This window comes from Leucoraja erinacea, chromosome 18, assembly GCF_028641065.1.
Source record: "Leucoraja erinacea ecotype New England chromosome 18, Leri_hhj_1, whole genome shotgun sequence".
NCBI lineage: Eukaryota > Metazoa > Chordata > Chondrichthyes > Rajiformes > Rajidae > Leucoraja > Leucoraja erinaceus.
The window spans coordinates 20,319,271-20,344,601 of record NC_073394.1 but is presented as its reverse complement, the minus strand read 5'-3'; the positions used below and the strand labels follow the sequence as shown (position 1 = coordinate 20,344,601).

Here is a 25,331-nt window from a genome sequence, read left to right as displayed (position 1 = left end):
CTAAGCAGTCGGGGGAAAGACGATGCATGATTACAATCGAACCGTCCACAGTGTACAGATACAGGATGAAGGGAATCACATTCAGTGCGAGATAAAGTCCAGTAAAGTTCAATTAAAAGTAGTTTGATGGTGTCCAATGAGGTAGATAATAGCTCGGGACTGCTCTCTCGTTCCACCAGAGACCACATGGGTTTCCTCCCACATCCCAAAGACGTGCAGGTTTGTAGGTTAATTGTTGTCTGTAAATTGCCCCTAGTGGTATAACGTAGAGCTGATGTGGACGGGTGATCGATGGTCGGCGTGGACTCGGTAGGAGAAGGGCCTGTTTCCGTGCTGGGTCTCTGAACTAAATTTGAAACTCAGGGACCGCACACATAGGTTGACAGTGTTGTTTGCATCTCCCGAGCCTCTGGCTGAGTGATGGGCTGACTTTGCCTGGAAAAACAAGTTGAGCCATTCTGGATCCACAGGGTGTTGGGGAGCAAGCATTGTTGTGCCGACAGCAGGGGGAGCAGGTGTGAAAACACATTCGTACTCATCTCTTCCCAATGGAACAGAGGGAATGGTTGATGGATGGGGAGATATAACAGTGCTTTTAAATGCTGTACACGGATAACTCCTAAAAAAGTAATGATGTGAATGCCAATGCGCAGGCAGCGTGACGGGGCATGAGAATTTATTTTTAACAAAATAAGTCCTCAACAATTTCTTCAGCAATAAAAACAGTTTCGTGTATTGCAATATATTGACCATCTTTAATTGAGAGTCTTTAAACTTTGGAATTTAGACATTAGAGATACAACGTGGAAACAGGCCCTTCGGCCCACCGTGTCAGCACCGACCACCCCGTACACTAGCATTATCCTACACACGAGGGACAATTTATAACTTAAAGAAGCCAATTAACCTACAAACTTGTATGGTTTTGGAGTGCGGGAGGAAACCGGAGTACCCAGAGAAAATCCACGCAGTCTCAGGGAGAAAGTACAAACTCTGTACAGACTGCACCCGTAGTCAGGATTGAACCCGGGTCTCTGGCGCTGTGCCACACCATTTCATTCATTGTATTCAGAGTCAGTCATTCAATAAATTCAGTCAGAGTCATACAGCACGGAAACAGGCCTTTTGGCCAAACTCACCCATGCCCACCAAGATGTTCCATCTGCTCTAGTCCCACCTGCCCTGGTTTGACCCATATCCTTCTAAACCTTTCCTATCCATTTACCTGCCCAAATTAATTTTAAATAATGATATAGTGCCTGCCTCAACTACATATTATGGGTTTGTTTATGAAGGCACTGCAAATGCTGGTTTACACCACGGATGGACACAAAATGCTGAAGTAACTCAGCAGGAATTGGTGACACTTCTGGTCAGAACCCTTCTTCAGACCCGACCCGAAACGGCACCTTTTCCTTTTTTCCAAAGATGCTGCGTGACCCGCTGAGTTACTCCAGAATTTTGTGCCTATCTTCAGTATAACCCCAGCATCTGCAGTTCCTCTCTACACAGCTATGGTGCTGTCCGATTCGCCTCTACCCCATTGTGGACTTTGGACTTTGTCTATGGAACAGTTAAGCTCGAAACCACGGTGGCACAGTGGTGCAGCGGTGCAGTTGCTGCCTCACTGAGCCAGAGACCAGAAAGCTCACCTATTCCTTTTCCCTGTATGTTTACTGTTTAACAATGACATATTCTGAACAAAAGCACGTGACCAGTTTGCAAAGGTGCGTTTGGGTAAAGCTTTCACATCAGATGAGTACATTTTTATTTCCCAACTGCAAATGGCACACCATGACACAGCACAAAAGTCACACACTACTGTTGCTGACAGTTGAAAACTGTAGCACATATTTTTCCTGCAGGAAAATTGAGTCATTGAAGGATTAAGAACAGTGTCACTTTCAGAATCTAACAACAGTGATCGGGGTGCAAAAATAACTAGAGAAATGTAGATGCATCAGTCATGGAGTGAAGATCAAATTATCCCGGGATGGATTGTGTACAGAATTCTATGCTTTAGGTTTGTACAGCATGGAAACAGGCCATTCGGCCCAACATGCCAACGCTGACCAAGATGTCCCATCTACACTAGTCCCACCTACCTGCTTTTAGCCTATTTCTCTCTCAATCTATGCTATCCATGCACCTGTCCAAATGTCTTTTAAATGTTGTTATAGAACACACCTCAACTACCTCATTTGGCAGCTCATTCCATATACCCACCAATGTGGGAAAAAGTTGCAGCTCCGGTTCCTATATAATCTTTCCCCGCTCACCTTAAACAAATGTTTTATTTTCAATTCCTCTGCATTGATTAAAGTCTCTGTGCATTCACCCTATGTATTCCCCATTATTTTATACACCTCAATAAGATCAAACCACAGCCCCCTGCACTCCAAGTAATAAAGTCCTAGTTTTATTAAAGTATTTTGTCATATCAAGGTTTATTTCCGATCATTTATATGAAAAGAAAATCCTGACTTTAAGGAAATAATTTTGTCTGCTTGGCTCATAATTAATATGGCAGAAGATGGCATATTACTAATCCAAAACATAATTATATTTCAGTTCACATCAGAACAGATTGTGGGAAAAGATGTTCGCCTCTTACGAATTAAGAAGGTAATAAGATTTATTGCAATAGTAAGATTACTATACAATTCCCCTATCAGTGAAATGGGTATTTTGTATTCACTATGACTATAATTTCTTCCTCTATGTTGATCACATCTGCAGGTTTCAACAAAATATCTTCAGGCAAGATGCACTCTGCTCTGCATTGTCTTTTAATTCGTGCTGAGACATTGGTGAGGCCGCACATGGAGTATTGTGTACGGTTTTGCTCATCCTGTTGTAGGAAGTATGTCAGAAATCTGGAAAGAGTGCAAAGAGGATTTACGAGGGTGTTGCCCGGACATGAGGGCCTGCTATAGGGAGAAGTTGGGTGGGCTAGGACTTTATTCCATGGAGAGCAGGAAACTGAGGTTTGATCTTCTAGAGGTGTTTAAAATCATGAGGGGAATATATTGGGTTGTTGTACAAAGTCTTTTCACCTGGATAGGGGAATTAAAAGCAAGTGGGCATAGGTTTAACATAAGAGGGAAAAGATTTAATTGAAATGTGACGGGCAACTTTTTCGCTCAGAAGGTGGTGGGTATATGGGGAGGTAGTTGAGGCAGGTACTATAACTACATGTTAAGACAGTTGGACAGGTACATGGACAGGAAAGGTTTAGAGGGATATGGGCAAAACCCGGGCAAATGGGACTAGTGTTGATGGAGCATCTTAGTTAGCATGGACGAGTTGGGCCAAAGGGCCTGTTTCCATAGATAGATACAAAATGCTGCAGTAACTCAGCTTCTCTGGAAAAAAATGGATGGGTGACGTTTTTGGGTCGGGACCCTTCATCAGTTTTCTGTTTCTGTGCTGTGTGACCCTGACTAATCATGCTGGCAAGATCATTACATTGTTTAGCCTGCATAGCATCTATAAATATAACCCTGAAATATCATCTAGATAGTTGGTTCAGAGTAAAGTTTGGCACCAGACTATAGTATTACATGTTGAAGGCTCAGGTTTATGGGCTGCTCCAACTCGGAAGATATGTTTGCTGGATTTTTTTTAAACCAGCTGACAGTCTGTGATCCCCTAAGATAATATAACACATAACCAGATAATATAACCATATAACATTTACAGCACGGAAACAGGCCATCTCGGCCCTACAAGTCCGTGCCGAACAACTTTTTTCCCTTAGTCCCACCTGCCTGCACTCGTACCATAACCCTCCATTCCCTTCTCATCCATATGAGTCAAGATTTCTGCAGCCATACATTACACACAAATAGACCCCAGACACAACATAATTACATTTTACATAAACATCCATCATAAGCTGTGATGGAAGGCCAAAAAAAACTATCTCTCCAACTCTCCCCCCCCCGATTCAGAGTCAGTCAAAGCCCCCGGATGGCGATTGTCCCGCGGCCATTGAAGCCACGCCGGGTGGTGCGAGGTCGCACACCGGGTCTTGATGTTGGAGCCCCCGGTGTGCGCTCGCAAAGTCCCGCGGCCATTCCAGCCGCGCGGGGCAGTGGTGTCAGGCCCCGCTCCAGGAGCTCTTCAACCGGGCGGAGAATTCAAAAGCGGTTCCCTCCAGGGATCCGCGGGCTCCCTGCCGCCGCCGTCCGCAGTAGCAGCCTTCGCATCCAGCGGCGGCCTCGCACAGCGTAGCGGCAGCAGCAGCAGCAGCGCTCCTCCACCGCTCCACCCGCTCCAGCCAGCTCCGCGACGGCAACGGTGAGTCAGCACCAGAGTCCCCGGCTTCTTCCATATCCTCGTTGCGGCCTCAACCAATTGGGTATTTTTTCCCCCCCCCCCTCCCCCCCAACCCCCCCCCACCCCCCCCCCACACACACACCCCAACATAAAATACAAAAACAACGACAAAAAAATAATAAAACGCGGACAGGCTGCAGAGGCCGCTGCTGGCCAGAGCCGCGCCGCCTACCGATATGCCTATCCAATTTATTTTTAAATGATACCAACGAACCTGCCGCCACCACTTCCACTGGAAGCTCATTCCACACCGCTACCACTCTCTGAGTAAAGAAGTTCCCCCTCATGTTACCCCTAAACTTCTGTCCCTTACATAAACAACAAGATGTAAAGTCACTAACCTTTGTCATATGTTATTGGCCAATTCATGTTTTTATAAGCATGACAATAACGAAAGATGTAACATAATGAAGATATAAATCTACCCTTTACAATGGTTTTGATTTCAGGTGGGACCTGTACCTTGCACTGAGGCAGCATTGGGGATGAATTTATGTAGTGGTTTTGTGATGTATTTATAGGAAGGAACTGCAGATGCTGGTTTACACTGAAGATAGACACAAAATGTTGGAGTAACTCAACGGGACAGGCAGCACCTCTGAAAGAAAAAGAACAGTTTTGGATCGAGACCCTTCTTCAGACTTTGTGTTGTTTGTTTCTGCATCTTGATCTGACATATTCTCAGTTAACTAGTCTCACCTGGGGCAGCATTTAGAGATAAATGTTTTTCCTGTATCAGACTGAAGAAGGGTCTTGAACCGAAACCTCACCTATATTTTTTCCTCCAGAGATGCTGCTTGACCGCTGAGTTACTTTGTGTGTCTCTCTTCATTTTGTGATATGTATAATGATGCACTACTCAAAAATGTGACACATGTTTGTACATGGAAGTGAATTAAATCTTTAGACTTTAAAGGTATAGGCCCTTTGACCCACCGGGTCCGCACTGACCAGCGATCACCCTGTTCACTAGTTTTATCCTACCACTAAGGACAATTTACAATTTTACTGAAGCCAATTAACCTACAAACCTGTACGTCTTTTTGGAATGTGGGAGGAAACCGGAGCACCCAGAGAAATCCCACTTGGTCACAGGGAGAACATACAAACTCTGTACAGACAGCACCCGTGGTCAGGATCGAACCCGGGTCTAAGGTGCTGTGAGGCAGCAACTCTGCCGCTGCGCTTATTGTTGCATGCTTGCACAAAGGTAGTAGTTCCGAAGTGTCATGTGTGATTTTTTTAAATTTTTTTTTTACACATTTTCACTTTGACAGATCTTTTGTATTGTTTGAACAAAATGTGGAAACGACCACAGTTTTGTCTCAGTCACTGTGGCGCATCGGTAGAGCCACTGCCTGAGACCTGGGTTCAATCCTGACCTTGGGAGTGCTGTCAGTGTGTGGAGTTTGCACGCTCCCCATTTGACTGCGTGGGATTCCTCCCACATCCAACGATGTTTGGGGATTGTAGGTTAATTGGCCCTCTGTAAATTGGTCCCCTGGTGTGTACGCAGTGGATGAGGAAGTGGAATAACAAAGACCTAGTGTGAACGGATGATCGATGGTCGGCGTGGACTCGGCAAGCCGAAGGGCCTATTTTCGTGCTGTATCCCACATTCCAAAGAGGTGCAGGTTTGTGGGTGAATTGGCCTCTTTAAATTGCCCCTGGTGTTAAATAATTTACTGGTGCCTGATCATTTCCCGTGTGTTGCTCCTGCTAGGGTCAGGGTCTGCACGTCAAGAGTTGCATGTAAGGAAGCTTCATATCACATTGAAAGTCACTAGAAGTCGTAACCCTGCTGGATTAATTCATTCTGTTGTACAGGATGGATCGCTGGACCTTGCAGTTGAAGGGGGCATCAACTCTCCACTTGGAAAGATAGTTGTGTCTGCTATCTATGACGGAGGAGCCGCAGACAAACATGGTGAGATTGTTTCTGCTCTTTCTGAATTCTTCTCTTTCCAGACGATTTGGAAAATGTCGACTTCCGCAGATACTGCCAGTCCCACTGAGTTCTTCCGGCTCTTTGCCTTTTGCTTTCTTCACCACCCCGTCTACCTGTTCTGCCTCATTTCCGCTGCATCATCCCTTCATTATTTTTTAAGAGATACAGCATGGAAACGGGGCCTTTTGGCCCACCGAGTCCGCGCTGACCAGCCATCACCCCGTATGCTAGGACTATCCTACACACTCGGGACAATTTACAGAAGTCAATTAACTTACAAACCTGCACATATTTGGAGTTTATGAGGAAACCGGAGCACCTAGAGAAAACCCACGCGGTCACAGGGAGGACGTACAAACTCCGTACAGACAGCATCCATAGTCAGGATTGAACCTGGGTCTCTGGTGCTGTGAGGCAGCAACTCTACCACTGCGCCACTGTGCTGCCCTGCAACAATTATTGTAAGCAAGAGGCAAGATAAGCCAACTCTAGTGGGAGCCAATAGTTTCAACGCCATTTTCATTGCAAATTCCATGCTGTGATGTTGCAGGTATTTCCACTTTCCAGTTAGAAGCAACCCCACAATTCCTGGCAATGTGCCCGTGTATAATTCTGCAGTTGTGCTTGGAGTTTGTAGCATGTTTCAGCAAGATCTACTTTACTCAATCGATTATTTCCTGCAAAGGTTCAGGCAAAAGAAATTCTCCGGCATGAATGAAAGTCTGATGATGAGAACCTCTCGGTCTCTCCTGCTTCTTCAGAAAGAGTCAAGTCGTGCCCTTTATTGTTGTATATCCCGAAGCAGAACAATGAAATGCTTACTTGCAGCAGCCCAACTGGTGTAAACACAGTACTCAGTACAAACCATAATAAAGAGCTGCTGCCCCATAGAAACAGAGACCCGGGTTCGATCCTGCCCTGAGATACTGTCGGTATAGAGTTTGCACGTTCTCCCTGCGACCGTGTGGGTTTCCTCTGCTTCCTCCGGTTCCTTCGGTTTCCTATCACATTGCAGGTGAATTGGCCCTCTGTAAATTGCCCCGTGTGTGTACAGAGTAGATGTGAAAGTGAGATAGCATAGAACTAGTGTGAACGGGCCATGGATGGTCGGCGTGGACTCGGTGGACCGCAGGGCCTGTTTCCTCACTGTATCTTTCAATCAATCAGAATGGCTGAGTGCTAGTCCTCTCCCTCCCGCTGGTCGTGTGTTCAGCGGTGCCAGGGGAACAGGTGGTGCTTGCGGCCTTGCTCAACTCTAATTTGATTGCAGCAAAGCAACGGCAGCTGTCGGCTCCACGTTACCTGCTGTGACCACTGGCAAAACAACCCTCGGCTCTCGTCCCAATTGACAGGCAGTGCCATTCACACTACAAATCTGCAACTGCAACTGCAATGGACACAAAGGCAATGAGACAAGGGAAGCAGAGGCATGATGCCAGAAGCAGGATATTTAATTGTCATGTGTACCGACATAGAACAATGAATTTCGTACTTACAGCAGCATAACATTAATTACAGGTGCACAACCTTTTTATCCGAAATTCCAAATAACGAAAAGCTCCGAATAGCGGACATTTTTTCGGTCCTTGAAGAAAGGTCCTTGAAGACGTTCACCGAGGGCGGCCCGCAGAGGTGACAGCGGAACCTCCGGTCGGTCCTCGAAGAAAGGGGAACTAAATCCCCATTCATAAAAGAGAAGGTGAAGGTATATTGCTCGGGAGGGTTAATAATTGACAATCTGCTGCTGCCTGCCCGCTGAGTTAAAAAGTTCCCACGGTAGACTCACGATATACAGTGTATCGTGAGTCTTGCGTGGGAACTTTTTAACTCAGCGGGCAGGCAGCAGCAGATTGTCGCTCCCTTCAGTTTCACCCCACCTACATCCCTCTGCTTCCCGGCCATGTGTGTGACCCCTTCCCTCCCCTCTCCAGCTCCCCGCCCATTGCACTGCAAGCACGGAGATCCCAGAGACCCACAGCCAGCAGCAGCCCAGCCCCATTCCAACTCCAGAGGAAAACTGCAAACTGGCCAGAGACGTCAGGACCACCAGAAGCCGCTCCCCAATGGGCCGCTACGGCGATAAGTGGCAGTTCGCCCACAGCCCGAGCTGCGCCCCCTCATCGGGACACCGACCCCCAGGCCCACTGCAAGCACGGAGATCCCAGATCAGCAACTCCAGCCCAGCCCCGCTCCAACTCCAGAGGAACACGCTCCCCGTAGGGGCAGAAGCTGATGGTGTGCAAGGTACTTGTTCTTGTGGTGGCGCAGCTCGGGCTGTGGGCGAACTGCCACTTGTCGCCATAGCAGCCCATCGGGGAGCGGATTCCTCTGGAGTTGGAGAGGGAGGGGGGTATTGGTCTGTTTAATCACCCCCTGCTATCCCAGGGACAGGGAGACACAGCGGCTTTTGAGAATGGTGGGCAATCACTTCCAAAGTTCTGCCCACACAGTCAGTACACCTCTCCTACACTTGTCTCCCGCAGTAAGATCATCTCGCAGAGAATGATCCCAGGCTAACCCTCCCTATTCTCTTCTTTTCTGCAAGAAAAAACTACATTGAAGACTTAAACTCGTGATCGAGTAACTGCCGGGATCGAGGCGCAAACTCGCGACCTTGCGGATATGAGCCGAGCACTCTACCACTGAGCCAGCCGTTAAAATCTACGCTAAAAATCTTCCATTCCTAAAGCCGAAAAATTCCGAATTACGAAAAGTGTCTGGTCCCAAGGCTTTCGGATAAAAGGTTGTGCACCTGTAGTAAGGATGTCTGGGGCTATGGGAGAAGGCAGGAGAATGGGGTTGAGAGGGAAAGATAAATCATGTATGATTAATTGTCAGAGTAGACTTGATGGGCTGAATGGCCTAATTCTCCTCCTATAACTTATGAACAGGTTTGTTATCACGGACGCTAACTTGCAGGGAGTGGAGGAGACAGCGGGATAACATAGAATTAATGTGGAAGGGTGATCAGTGGTCAGTGTGCACGTGGTGGGCCGAAGGGCCTCTTTATATGCCGTATCTCTAAACTAAACTGAGTTAAAAAACAAATTGGAACTCTCAATGCCAAAACAGTTTGCATTTGAACGTTGTGGGTGACTTTTCAACTGATCTGAATTTCAAAGGAACAGCACGGAAACAGGCCCTTCAGCCCACTGTCCACAATGGCCATCGATCACACATTCACACTAGTTCTCTGTTATCCCACTTTCTCAGCCACTCCTTACATACCAGGGGCACTAAACAGAGGGTCAATTAATCTACAAACTTGCAGGTCTTTGGGATGTGGGAGGAAACCTGAGAAAACCCATGTGGTCATAGGGAGAACATGCAAACTGCACACAGACAGCACCCCAGGTCAGGATCAAACCTGGGACACTGTGCCACCCAAACACCAATTAATGATGCATGACAGGGAAACGTTCCCAACGTGCCTTTTGAGCTATTGATTTGAAAGGTTGGACACTTGAATTGGAGACATCTTTCAAGCCACTCTACGACATTATCAGGTTCTAATTTCTTTCATTTACGCAGTAACAGCTGAGAGTGATAGTGTTACAGATAATGAAATGACGCACGTATAAAGTGTCAGGCAGACTAGTCTAACTGGATTCATTTTGCATATTTAGTGGACATTAATAGTAGGTGTTGCGTTACTGTATAATTAACTGCTTTGTAAAAGGTCACAAAGCATAAAGTAACATCTCAAAAATTAGGTGTTGCCTTAATAATATCGTCTCCCAATGCTTCTGAATATTAAATCTCTCACTAGACCCAAATCTGATAGTAGATTTATCACTCTTCATCGATAAACTAATGAGGTCTAAAACAAAGCAAGTTCCAAAGTATCTAGGTAGACAAAAATGCTGGAGTAACTCAGCGAGTGAGGCAGCATCTATGGAGCGAAGGAAATAGGCAAGGTTTCGGCTCAAACCCCTTCTTCAGAAACCCTTCGGGTCGAAATCCTTCCAAAGTATCTAGTGTCTCCAGCCCTGCCGTTTAGTTTAGTTTAGAGATACAGCACGGAAAAAGGCCCTTCAGGCAACCGGGCCTGTACCGACCATCGATTCCCACACATTAACACTATCCTACACACACTAGGGACAATTTACACTTATACTAAGCCAATTAACCTACAAACCTGTACGTCTTTGGAGTGTGGGAGGAAACGAAGATCTCGGGAGAAAACCCAAGTGGTCATGGGGAGAACATACAAACTCGTACATACAGCACCTAGAGTCGGGATCGAACCCGGGTCACTGGCGCTGCAAGCGCTGTAAGGCAGCAACTCTACCACTTTGCCACCATGTCCGCCCTTCAAAAGATACCTATAAAGGATACTCGGCTCATGGCATGAAATGTTTGCAATTTTCCAATTCCCCTCCCCACTCCCTCCCTTGTGTCCTACTTGTAAGCTACCCAAGCAGAATATGAGACTCCGGTCCTTCTCCCTCTCTCCCTCCCCTTCCACCTACATTCCTTCCTCTAGCTTCACAATTCGTAAATCTTCCATCCTTTTGTCTCACACCTTCGCTCTTTTCATCTTTGAACTTTGTCTATAGAAATTCCCCTCACCTGCATCAACCTATCACCTGCCAGGCTTTGTCCTGCCCTTCCTCTCTTCCAGCTTTCTCCCCTCTTCCCCCCCCCCCCCCCCCCCCCCCCCCCCGCTATAATCAGTCTGAAGAAGGGTCCCGACAAGAAACATCACCTATCCGAGTTCTCCAGAGATGCTGCTTGACCCGCTGAGTTACTCCAGCACTGTGTCTTTTTTTCTGTAAACCAGATGTGCTGTTCCTTGTTTCGGCACAAAAATGGTACTAAAGGCTTTTCATTAGCAGGTTATGTTAAAATCTAGAGAAAGGACATGGTTTTCACAAAATAACCAGCCTATTTTAACATAAACACAATCATCATTAAAAAAAGTTAAATGCTCAGGCTGAAAAAAGATATGAATACAATTCTAAAAATAAGTAAGTAAAGCTGGAATGAGAACAAAACGGAGGCACAAGGAACTGCAGAAGCTGGTTTCCAAATTAAAGACACAAAGTGCTCGAGTAACTCAGCGGGTCAGGCAGCATGTTTGGGTAACATGGATAGGTGACATTTCGGGTTGGGTTCCTTCTTCAGACTGATTGTAGTGCGGGGGGAGGAGAAAGCTGGAGGAGGTGAGACCAGGACAAAGCCTGACAAGTGATAGGTCAACAGTATTTTATTGCCCAGATAGAACAATTAAATGGTCAGAAGCAGTTAAAATCCATCATTTTTTTTAAAAGCTTCAGCTTCCTTTGAAATGACTGCAGGAGAAATTGTAGATTATAAAACAGCTCTTGCATTTTCATTATGATTTAAATTTGAGTTCATGAAGGGAGTGACATTCATGGATATATAATAACTGCGGCACTAGTGGAAGATAAACCTGGAGGTCATTCATTGAGGTCTGATGATAGCCCTAACAGGAAAGAGGCAAAAAGACCAGGCCTACAGCAACACAGGCTGCCTCAGGTTAGAAAAACTGAACCGTCCTACCAACAACTAGAGAGCAGTGCTGAACTATTGTCTACCGCATTGGAGACTCTCGGACTATCTTTGATCGGACTTTACAAGAGTGTATCTTGCACTAAACGTTATTCTCTTTATCATATATCTGTACACTGTGGATGGCTCGATTGCAATCATGTATAATCATTCCACTGACCTGGCTGGCACACAACAAAAGCTTTTCCCTGTACCTCAGTACAAGTGACAATGAACTAAACTCAAAAATACCGTTGGATTGTAAGCTGCATAGTTGACTAGAAATGCTTGTTTGACATTTGTGTGCGTTAAAGGACTACTGCCTGTGGTCCAAAGCTGTAAAAAGTTATGAAAATGTGTCATGGTTGCTTTTATAACTCCCCGCAAGGTTTAATAGTCATACAGCTTGGTAACAGACCCGCTGGCCCAACTTGTCCTTGAATACCAAGATTGTGTATTACTGTTCTATGTTTTAATGTAGTCACTTTAAGCCCTTCCACTCTGCTCCTTACTTGGAACAACTGGACAGTGCATGTGCGGCACAAATTCTGCCCAGTGGTTGCCAGCTATCGATCATGGTTCTCTGAGTGCCAGGCTATCTAATTTCATCTGCAGAACGTCTATTTCAGATGAACGCTGCATATCTGAATATTTGCAGCTTCCAATGTGCCTGCTTGCATGAACTCAGGGAATTTGAGAAGAATTGAGACTTCCTGAGATGTTTTCAAATGTTATAATAATCTTGCGTAATCTAATCTCTTTCTGTTGGACATGGCTTCTACCATTATATTAATCAGTATAATGCAAAGAGCATGAATTAGGCAATAATTATACATTTTAAATAGATTTCCCAATTTTATTTACTACAAAGTGTTGAGGAAAACTCCTCGTATAAAGGGATACACAGAAAAGCTGGAGAAACTCAGCGGGTGCAGCAGCATCTATGGAGCGAAGGAAATAGGCAACGTTTCGGGCCGAAACCCTTCTTCAGACTGATCAGGGGTGGGGGTGGGTGGGGACAAGAAAGGGAAAAGGAGGAGTAGCCGGAAGGCTGGAGGGTGGGAGGAGACAGCAGGGGAGCTGAGGAAGGGGAGGAGACAGCAAGGACTAACAGTCCTTTATAACAATCCCTTTATACGATTCTCTTCGTATAAAGGGATAGTTTGGTACAAAAAGTAATTTGGGTGAAGCCAGTTGCATCTTTTATAAAACACAAAGTGCTAGAGTAACTCAATGGGTCAGGCAGCATCTCAGGACACAGACTGCAATGGGGGTCTCTCCTGCGCTGCACCCATGCAAAATGCGTTGATTTCATCATCATTATTGACTGCATCAGGGCTGCCTCCTGCACCATTGCAGAACTCATTGACTTTTTTATCGTTTACAACTTTACCGATCCATGTCCTACAGAGATGCTGCCTAACCCACTGAGTTCCTCCAGCACTTTGTGCTTACTCAAGATTCCAGTGTCAGCAGTTTCTTGTGTCTCCAACTGTTATAAATATTTGAACACAAGCAGGCATTTAATCCTCCAACCTTGTTCTAACATTCAGTTAAGGCACTTTTGAATCTTCCCTCATTTCCATTGAAATTTGCCTGTCAAAATATTGTCTTAACCTTTTAAACCTACAGTTGACTTTTTTTCAGAAATTAATGGATAGCTGAGAAAGTTATACAACTAGGAAAGAACAGCAGCATGAATCTTCAATTAATTTCACAACAAGCTAACACATGGCTGCAGAGAGCAATTCAATTATTTAAATATGATGAATGAAATACTCTCTGGTGACCCCCTCTTCCCTCAAATCTTTCCTCTCAGAAAGTGCCTCACAGCACCAGGGGCCCAGGTTCGATCCTGATCTCGGGTGCTGTGTGTATGGAGTTTATATGTCTTATCTGTGACCAACTGGTTTCCTCCGGATGCTCCAGTTGCCGCCCACATCACAAAGCCATTTGGGTTTGTAGGTTAATTGGCCTTCTGTAAATTGCTGCTAGTGTGTAGGGAGTGGATGAGAAAGTGGAATAACATAGAAGCAGTGAAGGGGTGACCGATGGTCAGCATGGACTCAGTGGGTTGAAGGGTCTATTTCCATGATGTATCTTTCAATCAATCAAGATTGCATATGCAAGCTCAGAGCAGTGAATTACCAACTGCTAATGTCTCGTACAAACTATTTTAATATAGATTATATTGCTTGACTGGCTGAATTATTTATGCTTAAATGACTAAGGGAATCTTTAATTACAGCACATTTGGTTAGCTTTTTAAATCATTTATAAGAAATCAGCTGATGGAAAGATTAAGTTTTCTGTCCTTGGATTTTGTTTCTTGTTTTCTGCATCTGAAGATTGTAGAGTTAAACTCTACAGGTACCCATACATGTATGCAGAGAGGCACAGCGTGCAGCTAGTAGATCTGCTGCCTCAGAGCCCCAGTGACCCCGATTCAATCATGACCTCCAATGTTCTCCATGTGGAGTTTGCACGTTCTCCCTGTGTCTGTGTGAGTTGCCATTTGGATGCCACCATCCCTAGCCAACAATGGGCTTACTAGCCCCTGCCCTGCCTGAGGTAATTCGTGGCCGGCCCTGAATGGTCTTGGTCTTTTCACTGCCTCCAGCTCTTCGCCATCACCCCCACCTCCTTCTTTCAGTCTGAAGAAGGGTCCCGACCCGAAACTTTGCCCACCCTTTTTCTCCAGAGATGCTGCTAGACCCGCTGAGTTACTCCAGCACTTTGTGATTGAATGGTGGAGTGGACCTAATAGGCCGAATGGCCTATTTCTTTCCTATCACATGATCTTATGAGGACCGAATACTGGTCTCTGGCACTGTAAGGCAGCAACTCTACTGCTGTACCACTGTGCCACCACATACGTTACTTGGCCAAAGGGTATATTCAGTGCTCTATGTAGATATAGTTTGTATGTTGATATCACCCAAGACCAGGGAGTTTGCTGACATATTTCTACACAACCAAAAATACACTTACTACAGCTGAGAACCCATTCCTTTCCGTAGTACTGAGTAAGCTGTATCCAGTTTCAGTGTGCTCTGCTTTGCCTTTTAAATCCATAGCATTGATTTCAATGGTGATGATTTTGAGATTCATCCAACACACACTGCCGTGACTGTAGTCACATTCTGAACTGCCAGCCGCAGGTAAACCTTCACTCAATCCTCTCCGGATTTCAGGTTGCTATTCCACTAAGCAGATTGAATTTCTTAATAAAAATAAAACCTGTATCAGTGAATCATTATAACCTACTTGTTCCTAGATTTGTAAGGACTATGAATAGTTATTAATAATAAAATAGTAATTTAGAGGCAGAAAATAATTGTTTCCTGTTTGCAGAAGGATTCCACCATCTGACTCGACAGTGCTCCCTTGCTATTTCCTGTATGGTGTTAGCTCGTTATTTTTTTGTTTCAATTCAGAACCTTTCAGTACTTCTCACAAACGCACCATGAAGTCAAAGTGGTCATCTGTTGCCAGCCCTTATTTGCCCTGGTCTTTTCTCATCTCCAGTTCTTTCCCCCTCACTATCCCCCATCCCCCATACTTTCAATCTGAAGAAGGGTCCCGACCTAAAACATCACCTGTCCTTTATCTCCAGAGGTGCTGCCTGACTTGCTGAGTTACTCCAGTACTTTGTGTCTACCTTCACCATAAAGTCAAGTGACCCTGCATACAAAGAAAGAACTTCTATCCCTCCTCAATTAAACTCGGATAAGACTCGCGGTAAACTGGCAACTTTTCCTTGATTTTCCAATCATCATAAAATCTTCTCCACCTACCCCCCACTCCCCAATTTTTTTAATTTCTTGATTAGATTATTTGTTTGTTAAACCCAGTACTAATGTTTTATTTCATGCTACTAGCATGATAGATAGGAACATTTTAGAGGGACACAAAGTGCCAGGCAGCATCTCTGAGGAGAAAAAGGAATAGGTGAGATTTTGTGTTGGAATCTCTGAAGAAGGCCTTGTCCCGAAATGTCACCTATTCCATTTCTCCAGAGATGCTGCCAGTCCCGCTGAGTTACTCAAGTTACTCCAGCACTTTGTGTCTATCTTCGGTATAAACCAGCATCTGCAGTTCATACCGACATAAGGCTTAGTGGAATATGGGCCAAACGCAGTTAAGTGGGAGTAATTTAGATGGGGCATCTTGGTCAGCATGGACGGGTTGGGCTGAAGGGCCTGTTTCCACGCTGCATAACTCTATGACTCCAGCCGTATGATCTCTGGACAACGTCCTCCAGAGTAGGTAGACACAAAATGCTGCAGTATTTTGCAGGCAGCATCTCTGGAGAGAAGGAATGGGTGACGTTTCGGGTCTAGACCCTTCTTCAGACATTGTAGTGTAGTGTAGCAACATCTGCTCTCACTTCTCCCCCTCTGTGCTGCGAAATGCCCTCCAGAGATGTTGCCTGACCTGCTGAATTACTCCGGCGCCTTGTGTCCTATTGTGTATTAACTGCCGTCCGCAGTTCCTTGTTTCTATTCTCTGACCCCAAGCATCAGCAAAAACGGCAGTAACAGTGATTTTTCTCAGCACATACAGATCTTGGATCATAAAACTATTTTTTACGACTCTTGAAAGCAACAGTACTTATTTTCTACAATTTGTCTTTTCCAGGCGGAATAGTGAAAGGAGATCAAATAATGGCGGTGAATGGGAAGATCCTGGTAGATGCCACTCTACCTGAAGCCCAGACGACGTTGGCAAAGTCTTGGAACAGTGGCGGCGTAAGTATTGTATCCATCCTGTTGGTTTATTTATTGCCTGCCCAAAGAGGGAATTGGCAGCATTTTCAGCAAAAGATGAAAATAGATCAAACCAAACATCAGACACTAAATATATTAAAGTATCATCGCTATTAAAGAAGCTTCCCCTTCAGTATCATCATTCAGTGTTGTTTATCTTTATGTTGACAGTAATTATTTTAGGTTTACTATGTGGATAGGAAAGATTTAGAGGGGTATGGGCCAAACGTGGGCAAATAGGACCAGCTTGACAGGACAGCACAGGAACAGGCTCTTCGGCCCACAATGTCAATAGACAATAGGTGCAGGAGTAGGCCATTTGGCCCTTCGAGTCAGCACCGCCATTCAATGTGATCATAGCTGATCATCCCCAATCAGTACCCCGCTCCTGCCTTCTCCCCTTATCCCCTGACTCCACTATTTTTAAGAGCCCTATCTAGCTCTCTCTTGAAAGCATCCATGGAGCCTGCCTCCACCGCCCTCTGAGACAGAGAATTCCACAGGCTCACCACTCTCTGTGAGAAAAAGTGTTTCCTCGTCTCCATTGTAAATGGCTTACTCCTTATTCTTAAACTGTGGCCCATGTCCGTGTGCCGAACATGATGCCAAGACAAACCGAATCTCCTCTGCCTGCACGTGACCCATATCCCTCCATTCCTAGCATGAACAGGCCCTTCGGCCCACAATATTTGTGCCGATCATGATGCTAATTTAAACTCCCTGTACATGATCCATATCCCTCCATTCCCTGCACTTCCATGTGCCTATCTAAAAGCCACTTATATGCCTCTATCGTATCTTCCTCCATCACCACCCCCCGGCAACATGCTGGGTATGATGTTATGAGAGCCAGTGAGAGGCTAGACAGTCGGAACCTTTTCCCCAGGGTGGAAATGTCCAACACTAGAGTGCAGAGCTATAAGGTGAGAGGGGAAATGTTTAATGGAGATGTGTGGGCAAGTTTATTGCAAGAGAGTGCTGGGGCCTGGACTGCATTGCCAGGGGTGGTGGTGGAGGCAGATATGACTGTGGTGTTCAAGAGGCTTTTAGATGGGCACACAAAGTGCATGGAATAGAGAGATATGGATCATGCACAGGCAGATGAGATCTTAGCACCATGTTCCATGCAAACATTGTGTCCCTGTGTTGTACTGTTCTATGTTCTATGTCCTAATAAATTGAACGTTACATCCAGAGTCCACAAGGGGGCAGGTAAATAAAGAAAGCGGGAAGTTACTGTCCAATTTACCGTGATTCTCCAAAAAGCCACAGTGCTGGAGTAACTCAGTGGGCCAGCCAGCATCTCTGGAGAACTTGGATAGGTGACTTTTGTCTATTTCTACCGTTTAACCTGACCCGCTGTGTTTCTCCAGAACTTTGTGTCCTTTTGTTTGTTAACCAGGATCTGCAGTTCCGTGTTTCTAACATTCTCTACATTTCTATCGCTGTAAATGTTATGTTCTATCTCACTCTTTTTATTAAGATTAATTGCTTGAAAGTTAAAGCATGGAAACAGACCCTTCAGCCCACCGCATCCACGCTGATTATCGATCACACGTCCACACTAGTTCGATGTTATCCCATTTTCACATCCACTCCCTACACACTAGGGGTGATTTACAGAGTCCAATTAATCGACAAACCTGAGGTGGGTGGAAACCGGAGCACGTTGGTCAGAAAGAAAATGTGCAAACTCCACACAGACAGCACCCGAGGTCAGGATCGAATCTGGGTCTCTGGTACTGTGAGGCAGCAGCTCTACCAGCTGCGCTACTGTGTCAACATCTTTTTTGTTACGGCATGTTTCTGTGTCAATCTGATGATTTACAGTCCTTCCATCCTGTTTATTCTGCCTGCCCCACTCACTCTTCCATATTCTATCTATTCTCATCGATACTGGCCATAGACCACCTGTTGCATTGGTGGTGTTCGGAATATGCATTCCTTTTTAAGGTTAATAGTGTTTAGAGAGTGATTACAAACAATGACCACTTTGAAAATATCCATATTCCTGTTTGTCCTCATTGTCAATAGAACACGATATTGTTCTAAGGCTTATTTATCAAGGTTTCAAGGTCAGTTTATTGTCACCATGTACCAATAAAGGTCCAGTGAAATTTGAGTTGCTATACAGCCATACTAAGTGAAAAGCAACAAGACACACAATCACATAAAAGTTAACATTAACATGGTACTGTGAGGCAGCACTGTGATTGAAGGCAATGAAGTTCAACTTCTTCCTCTTGTTTCCCCGTGACTGCAAATAAAAGATTAATTTCTGTTTTCCTTCATTAACCGGAATATAACGTCACAGAGAAAACAAAAATAACAGATGGTGAAACCTTTTCTGAGTGATGTATATTTTATCAAATTCAAGATTGTCAAATTATTCAATTTTCTAAATTTTAATTGTCATTAAGCAGCCAATAAATGTTTATCTGTGGAGAGGGCAGATTTCACATTACAAGGATATTATTCATATCTTTTTCTATAGAAGCAGGGTAAAACTTGATTCGTAAAGGTCACCATCCCCAGTGATGTGAGAAATAATAATAGAAGTGTCTGTTTTTATAATGCCCTTTCCTCCTAAGGAAGGAGTGAAGGAAAGGCCGTAAGAAAAGCAATTACTTCTCATTCCACCATCTACAAATGATTATTTTTTTTCTATTATTTCTATTTTTTCTCCACAATTCTCACTTCACTGGTGATTCTCACCTATTAGACGATGGGGGGGGGGAGGCTTCGAGAACAAAGGGGGACCCGACAGGGGGGATGCCGAGAATGAAGAGGGCCCCGCAGGGGGGACGCCCAGAACAAAGGGGTAGCCAGCAGGGGGTGCCTGCTGCAATGTGCCGCAGCAGGCAGGAGAGAGGACTGTTCGTTGAACTTTTGTAACTTTGGCAGTGCCAAATTGTGGCAACTCTTGTATATTACCTGGGTGAGGTCTGCTGTATAATTTTACAGGGTTGTATATAAAAACAAAGCACTTCACTGTACCTAGGAATATGTATCAATAAAGTATCATTGAATCCATTGAATTGCTGTACCTGCAATAACAGTACTATGATATCTCTGTTACAGGACTGGATAGATTTGGTTATCGCAGTGTCTCCACCAAAGGATTATGAGGATGAAGTGTAAGTTTAAATGAGTGTTTGTAAGTTGGGGGGGGATAATTTTTCTTCACTCCAATATTTCTAATTGAAGTTGTAGTTTATTCATTCAGACATGACTGAAAATTTCACTGAGATAGTCTTGCTGCAAATAAGAATTTCATTGTTTCGTTTTGGGACATATGACAAATAAAACACTACTCTCTTGATTCACATTTAAAATAATTTGTCTGAAAAAAACAACAACAAATAACTTTGCAAGTGTTTCTAAGTAAAATGTTTTATCCTTAAAACAAATTTGCTGACTAGTAAGTTTATACTTTAATTGGACATTAATACTGGAGGAGAACTTTATATTGATCTAACGTAGACTCATCTCTGTACTTCCCCACACAAGGCTTTAATAGATCTGATTATTCAGAGATGAGTATGATCGATCGCTGACCTTAATGAACACAATCAGTGCATACAACCAAGGATGTTTCCTCCATTATTTCCTTGTGCCTCATTAATAACTTTGTACCTAATCTCTATATCCTTCCTTCATTAATGCTATTTCTAGTTCTTCATCTAACCAAGATTTCGTGGAAATATAAGAGGCATCTTGTTGATATGAAATGATGTTTCATTGAACAACATATAGCGTTCAGTTCATGATTGTCGAATACTTTAGGTTTATTATTGTCACGTGCAATGAAAAGCTTTGTTTTGCATGCTAAACAAACACATTAGATAATACAATGCATAAATACAATCTATTAGATAATCTCAAGTACAATAAGAACAAAGGGGAAGATACAGAATGCAGAATATAGTTTTCAACATTTGTAGTACAACAGTTCCAAAGACAAAATTCAATGTCCGCATTGCAGTTGAGGTGAATTGAACAGTACCCCAGCTTACGGAAAGACCGTTCCAAAGCCTGATAACAGATATTAGATGGACCCAGAGACAGTGAAGAAACAAAACTAAAAATGTAGTCATGAAACAAAAACATCTTTGCAGGAGACCTGATAATATATTAAATTCACATTTCCCTAAAACAAAACTCATTGGAGTCTTTAACCAGATATCTAAGAAAGCTTAAACATTTTGAGTATATTATTAGTATTTCAAAATGAAAAAAAAAAGAATTCATTGAATATTCCTTTTTTATAGGACATTCTTCTGATAAAAGAGCAACATGTGATATCATGAAGACTGCTTCTCCAAGAATCAAATCATAAAGTCCTTTGTTTTAATGTGCAAAAATACTATTGGTGAAAAAAATGCTTAATTAATCTGAATTCATTATAATGGTAATAATTACAAGTCCAAGTAAATATCAATACATGTAGTATATGCTACATGGAATTAATGGGACTATATAGTAACATTATTATGGAATTACATGTGCTGTGTCAAATTAACTTCTGTTAGAAATCATGTCAGTAGGTTTAACAAAGAATGGAAGACTATATGGTTGGAACAACGTTTGTCATGTTCTTCAATGTTTTAATACACAAAAGGGCTCAAATAACTATTATATTAACACAGAAATGCATTGGATCTCATGAACCTGTTTTAACGCCATACAATAATGTCATAAAGTACCTCCGCATCTGTGCTTCTTTGATGAGAGTGAACTTGTACAATTATCAGGACGGCACAGTGGTGCAGCTGGTAAAGCTGTAGCCTCACAGTGCCAGCAACCTGAGTTCAATCCTGACCTCAGATGCTGTCCATGTGGAGTTTGCACCTTTTCTCTGTGACCGTGTGGGTTTCCTCCCACATCCCAAAGACGTATGGGTTTGTAGGTTAATTGGCCTCTGTAAAAATAAAACATATTGACCCTAATCTGCCAGGAATGGAAGCTAAAATGGGATAACATAGAACTGGAGTGAACGGGTGATTGATGGTTGGTGTGGACTTGGTGGGGTGAAGAGACTATTGCCATGCTGTTTGTCTGAACTAAACAAGAACTAAACTTGTTAATCGGCTGAGATGTTGAGTGAAAAAAGATGGGATATCTGGTTTTCAAAGGGTTCAAAGGTCTTTTATTGTCGAAGCTTTCGAGTTATGGCGATCGAAACTCCTGCATCGCAGCGTTTGAAACTCCCGCAGCTTAGAGTTCCCAAAGTCGGTCTCTGTCCAGAGACCACGGGCTCCGTGATGTTAAGTCCGCAAGCACCCATGGTTGGAGCTCCGAGGTCGACCCCTGGCAAAGGGATCACGAGCTCCGCAATGGTAAATCCGCAGGCGACCGCAGTGGAGCTCTCAAAATCGATCACCAGCAAAAGCCGCCAACTCCTCGATGTTAGGCCACAGTGCGGACGGAGATACAATATGGAAAAAAATTGCATCTCTGTCGAGGTAAGAGATTAGAAAAAGTTTCCCCCACCCCACCCCGAATTAAGACATGCTAAAGAACACTAAAAACATACATTTTACACATACAATTAAAACAAAGAAGGAAAGAACAGACAGACTGTTGGCGAGGCAACAGTCACCCTCAAGCGATATACCAGGTAAGAAAAGGTAAAGTAGAGTAGTGGAAGCCCAAAACCATCTGCAAGCCTGATTAATAACCTGCTGCTGCTTTGTAGAACTGAAGTCCGGCGAGTTGAGAGACTTTACACAAATGCAATCATCTGTGATTGCAACTCCTCCGTGCTACTGAAGATGATTTAGCAAACAATTATACTTGAGAACCCATGCTTCAAGTATGGCATATCAGCGTACCATGTGGGCATGCAAAGATTGAAACATTCAGGGTAATTTTATAAACTGTACACTCCCAATTGTGGGATGAGAATTCAGAGATTTGGACTGTTGTATGTATTAGTTCTAGCCTCTGTAACTTCCAAAATCCATCAAGTAATTTATATTTTAGTAATTACACCATTTGTTAATCGTCAATACAGCACTCCTTTACACAATGTGTAATCTAGGGCACTGTGTTCAATGACAAATTGCAGGAGGATAGATTTTAATTATTTAATAATGATAAATTAATGGTAAATTCATCCATATGATTAAATGCATGCATATCTATTAAACTTTCATTGAAATGTCTAATGTACAACAAATCTTCATGGTTTTTCAGCATTTAGTAATGTTACAATCATTGTTGATTCAATCAGTGCTATATTGTTAATGTTAAAGCTGTAATTTGTCCAAACATTTGGTTGGAAAATTTCTTTTGAATTAAATCTTTATTGAAGCCACTGCCAAAATGTAATTATATGTGAGGTTAAATATGTAGTGAATTCATGCTTCTGGAAATGGTTTAGACCACAAAGCCGTTATGAACACCATCATCAGGGAATGAAGGGATATGAATCACATGCAGGCAGAGGAGATTAGTATAACTTGGCTTCATGTTCGGCACAGACATTGTGGGCCAAAGGGACTGTTCCTGTACGGTTCCATGTTCTATCAATAATAAGCTTTAAAAAGACATTTGGACAGGTACATGTGGCGGATATCGCTTCTCGACTAAACTCTGGCTCTCTAAATGAAGCTTGATCTGACGCAAACTTAAGCTAAAAATAAGTCGCGATATTTTGTGTTCTTGAATAATAGTATGGGGTATTGATTAAAATGTTTTAAAACTATTTATTGTTAAGAGCAAAAAATGTCCTGAAAGTGTTTAATAACTGGAAGATGCCCATTGAGAATTATGTTACAGTTAATCCTTACATATTTATCAAGAATTACAACGGAATCTATTGGGCAAGTGGGCTGAAGATTGGCAAATGGAGTTTAATTCGGATAAGTGAGGCGCTGGTTTTTGGAACTTAAATCAGGGCAGGAAATTTACAGGGAACAGTAGGTACATGGGTAGTGTTGTAGAGCAGACGGATCAAGGAGGACAAATGCATAGTTCTCTGAAAGTGGCATCTCGGGTAAATAGGTGGCGAAGAAGGCTTTTGACACATTAGCCTTCATCAGTCAGGGAACTGAGTACATAAATTGGGAAGTTATGTTACAAACATACAAGATGTTGGGGAGGTAACACCTGGAGTGTTCATTTTTGGTCACCCTGCCATAAGAAAGATGTTGTGAAATTGTAAAGTGTGCAGCGTAGATTTACAAGAATATTGCTAGGACTTAAAGGCTTGAACTATAGGGAGAAGTTGAGCACGCTAGATATTTTTACCTTGGAGCGTATGAGGCTGAGAAGTGATCTTATAAAGGTACATAACATTATGGGAAGAACAGGTAGGATGAATGCACAGAGTCTTTTTTCCCAAGTTAGGGAAATTTAGGGAGCATATTTGTAAAAACTCATACCTCCAGATTCAGGGACAGTTTCTTCCCAGCTGTTATCAGGCAACCGAATCATCCTATCTACAATTAAAAAGCGGTCCTAATCTCCCATCTACCTCATTGGAGGCCTTAGAACTATCTTTAATTGGATGTTATCTTGCACTAAACATTATTCCCCTTATCCTGTATCTATAAACTGTGGACAACCATATAGTAATCAATTATATAGTTTGTTTTTCGCTGACTGGATAGCATGCAACACAGCGCTTTTCATCCTACCTCGGTACGCGTGATAAACTAAACTAATTCTGTGTGGTCAGGCAGCATATATGGGGGATATAGATAGAAGTTTGAGCATTTCCGAGACAGGCTCCAAATTCGTCCCAAAGGCACAAGGGCGATTTTTCACCTGACCTGAACTCAGCCTGATGATGAGTCCCGTCGCGCAACCTCACCTATCCGCGTCCTCCAGAGATGCTGCCTGACCCGCTTTGTGTCGCTGACTGTGAACGCGGGTTAAGAGCTGCGTGTGTTTTTAGCATTTCCGAGACCTGGATCTGGTAATAGATTCCAAATTCCTCGCAAATGTAGACGGGCGGTTTTTCACCTGAAGCCAGAGGAGCTCACATTCGGCAAACCAGCGTGACAGCAGTCTCTCAGCCGTCTCTCAGTGGTTTGAACACCGCTGCCTTGTCAATGCTACATTCTGCGAGTTACTAAGAGAGAGCGTTGCACGGTTCACCCGCTCATTGTCCCCAACATCCTATTGCTCAGATTAAACTGTAACCAACATGCAGCTCCCTGGCCTGCACCAAAACGGAGACTTCCCGCGGGCTGGCACACTGCAGAGAACATTTCCGAGTCAATGACTTCCCCGTGACTCTGCCACCGAGAGACTCCCTGTGGTCCCCAACCCCAACCCGTGTAGTCAGTGCGATGGCGACACGGTGTAAGGATGCAATGGGGATGGAGGATAGTCGCTGCCGACCTGCCTTTGGGAGGATAAATGTTGTTTGAGTCCCGGCCAAAGTAGGGCATACACGGTGGCAAGATTTCACCAGCTTGGATCTACACTGCTCATCTCTTGCAACGTTTCGTGGCTTTGTATTTAAAAGCTAATAATCGCTTCGTTAACCAGGAAATGATGCCCAGGCATAACGCGGTAAGGTTTTTTATGTTGTTGCAAATCTGAATTACAGAGTAGATTGCAGTGTGGAAGAATGCTTTGTGATGTCCTCTGGTATGCGCTGCCTTCCCACACATTGCCGGTCCAGAAACACCTTGCATTGTCTGCACGCACTCGCTCAGGAGAGAGTCTCTCATTCCAGGAACTGCAGGCTGGCTGCAGATAGCTGCATCCACACACATGCAGTCACCCCCCACCATGCGACGGGA

The 25,331-nt window shown here is 43.8% G+C and overlaps 1 protein-coding gene across 2 annotated transcripts in view; it reads left to right on the top strand.

The window, feature by feature from the left end:
• ush1c (Usher syndrome 1C) overlaps window positions 1-20,926 on the top strand; it is an 89,795-nt gene extending 68,869 nt beyond the window's left edge. The window contains exons 17-21 of one of the 2 annotated variants that reach the window (XM_055649508.1): window positions 2,572-2,625; window positions 6,169-6,268; window positions 16,445-16,554; window positions 19,654-19,709; window positions 20,844-20,926. In XM_055649508.1, the coding sequence (XP_055505483.1) occupies window positions 2,572-2,625; window positions 6,169-6,268; window positions 16,445-16,554; window positions 19,654-19,709; window positions 20,844-20,856 (333 nt within the window). In that variant the 3' untranslated portion in view covers window positions 20,857-20,926. The remainder of the gene's footprint in view (window positions 1-2,571; window positions 2,626-6,168; window positions 6,269-16,444; window positions 16,555-19,653; window positions 19,710-20,843) is intronic. The other variant, XM_055649509.1, reaches the window with a different exon arrangement.
• The last annotated feature ends 4,405 nt before the right edge of the window (window positions 20,927-25,331 follow it).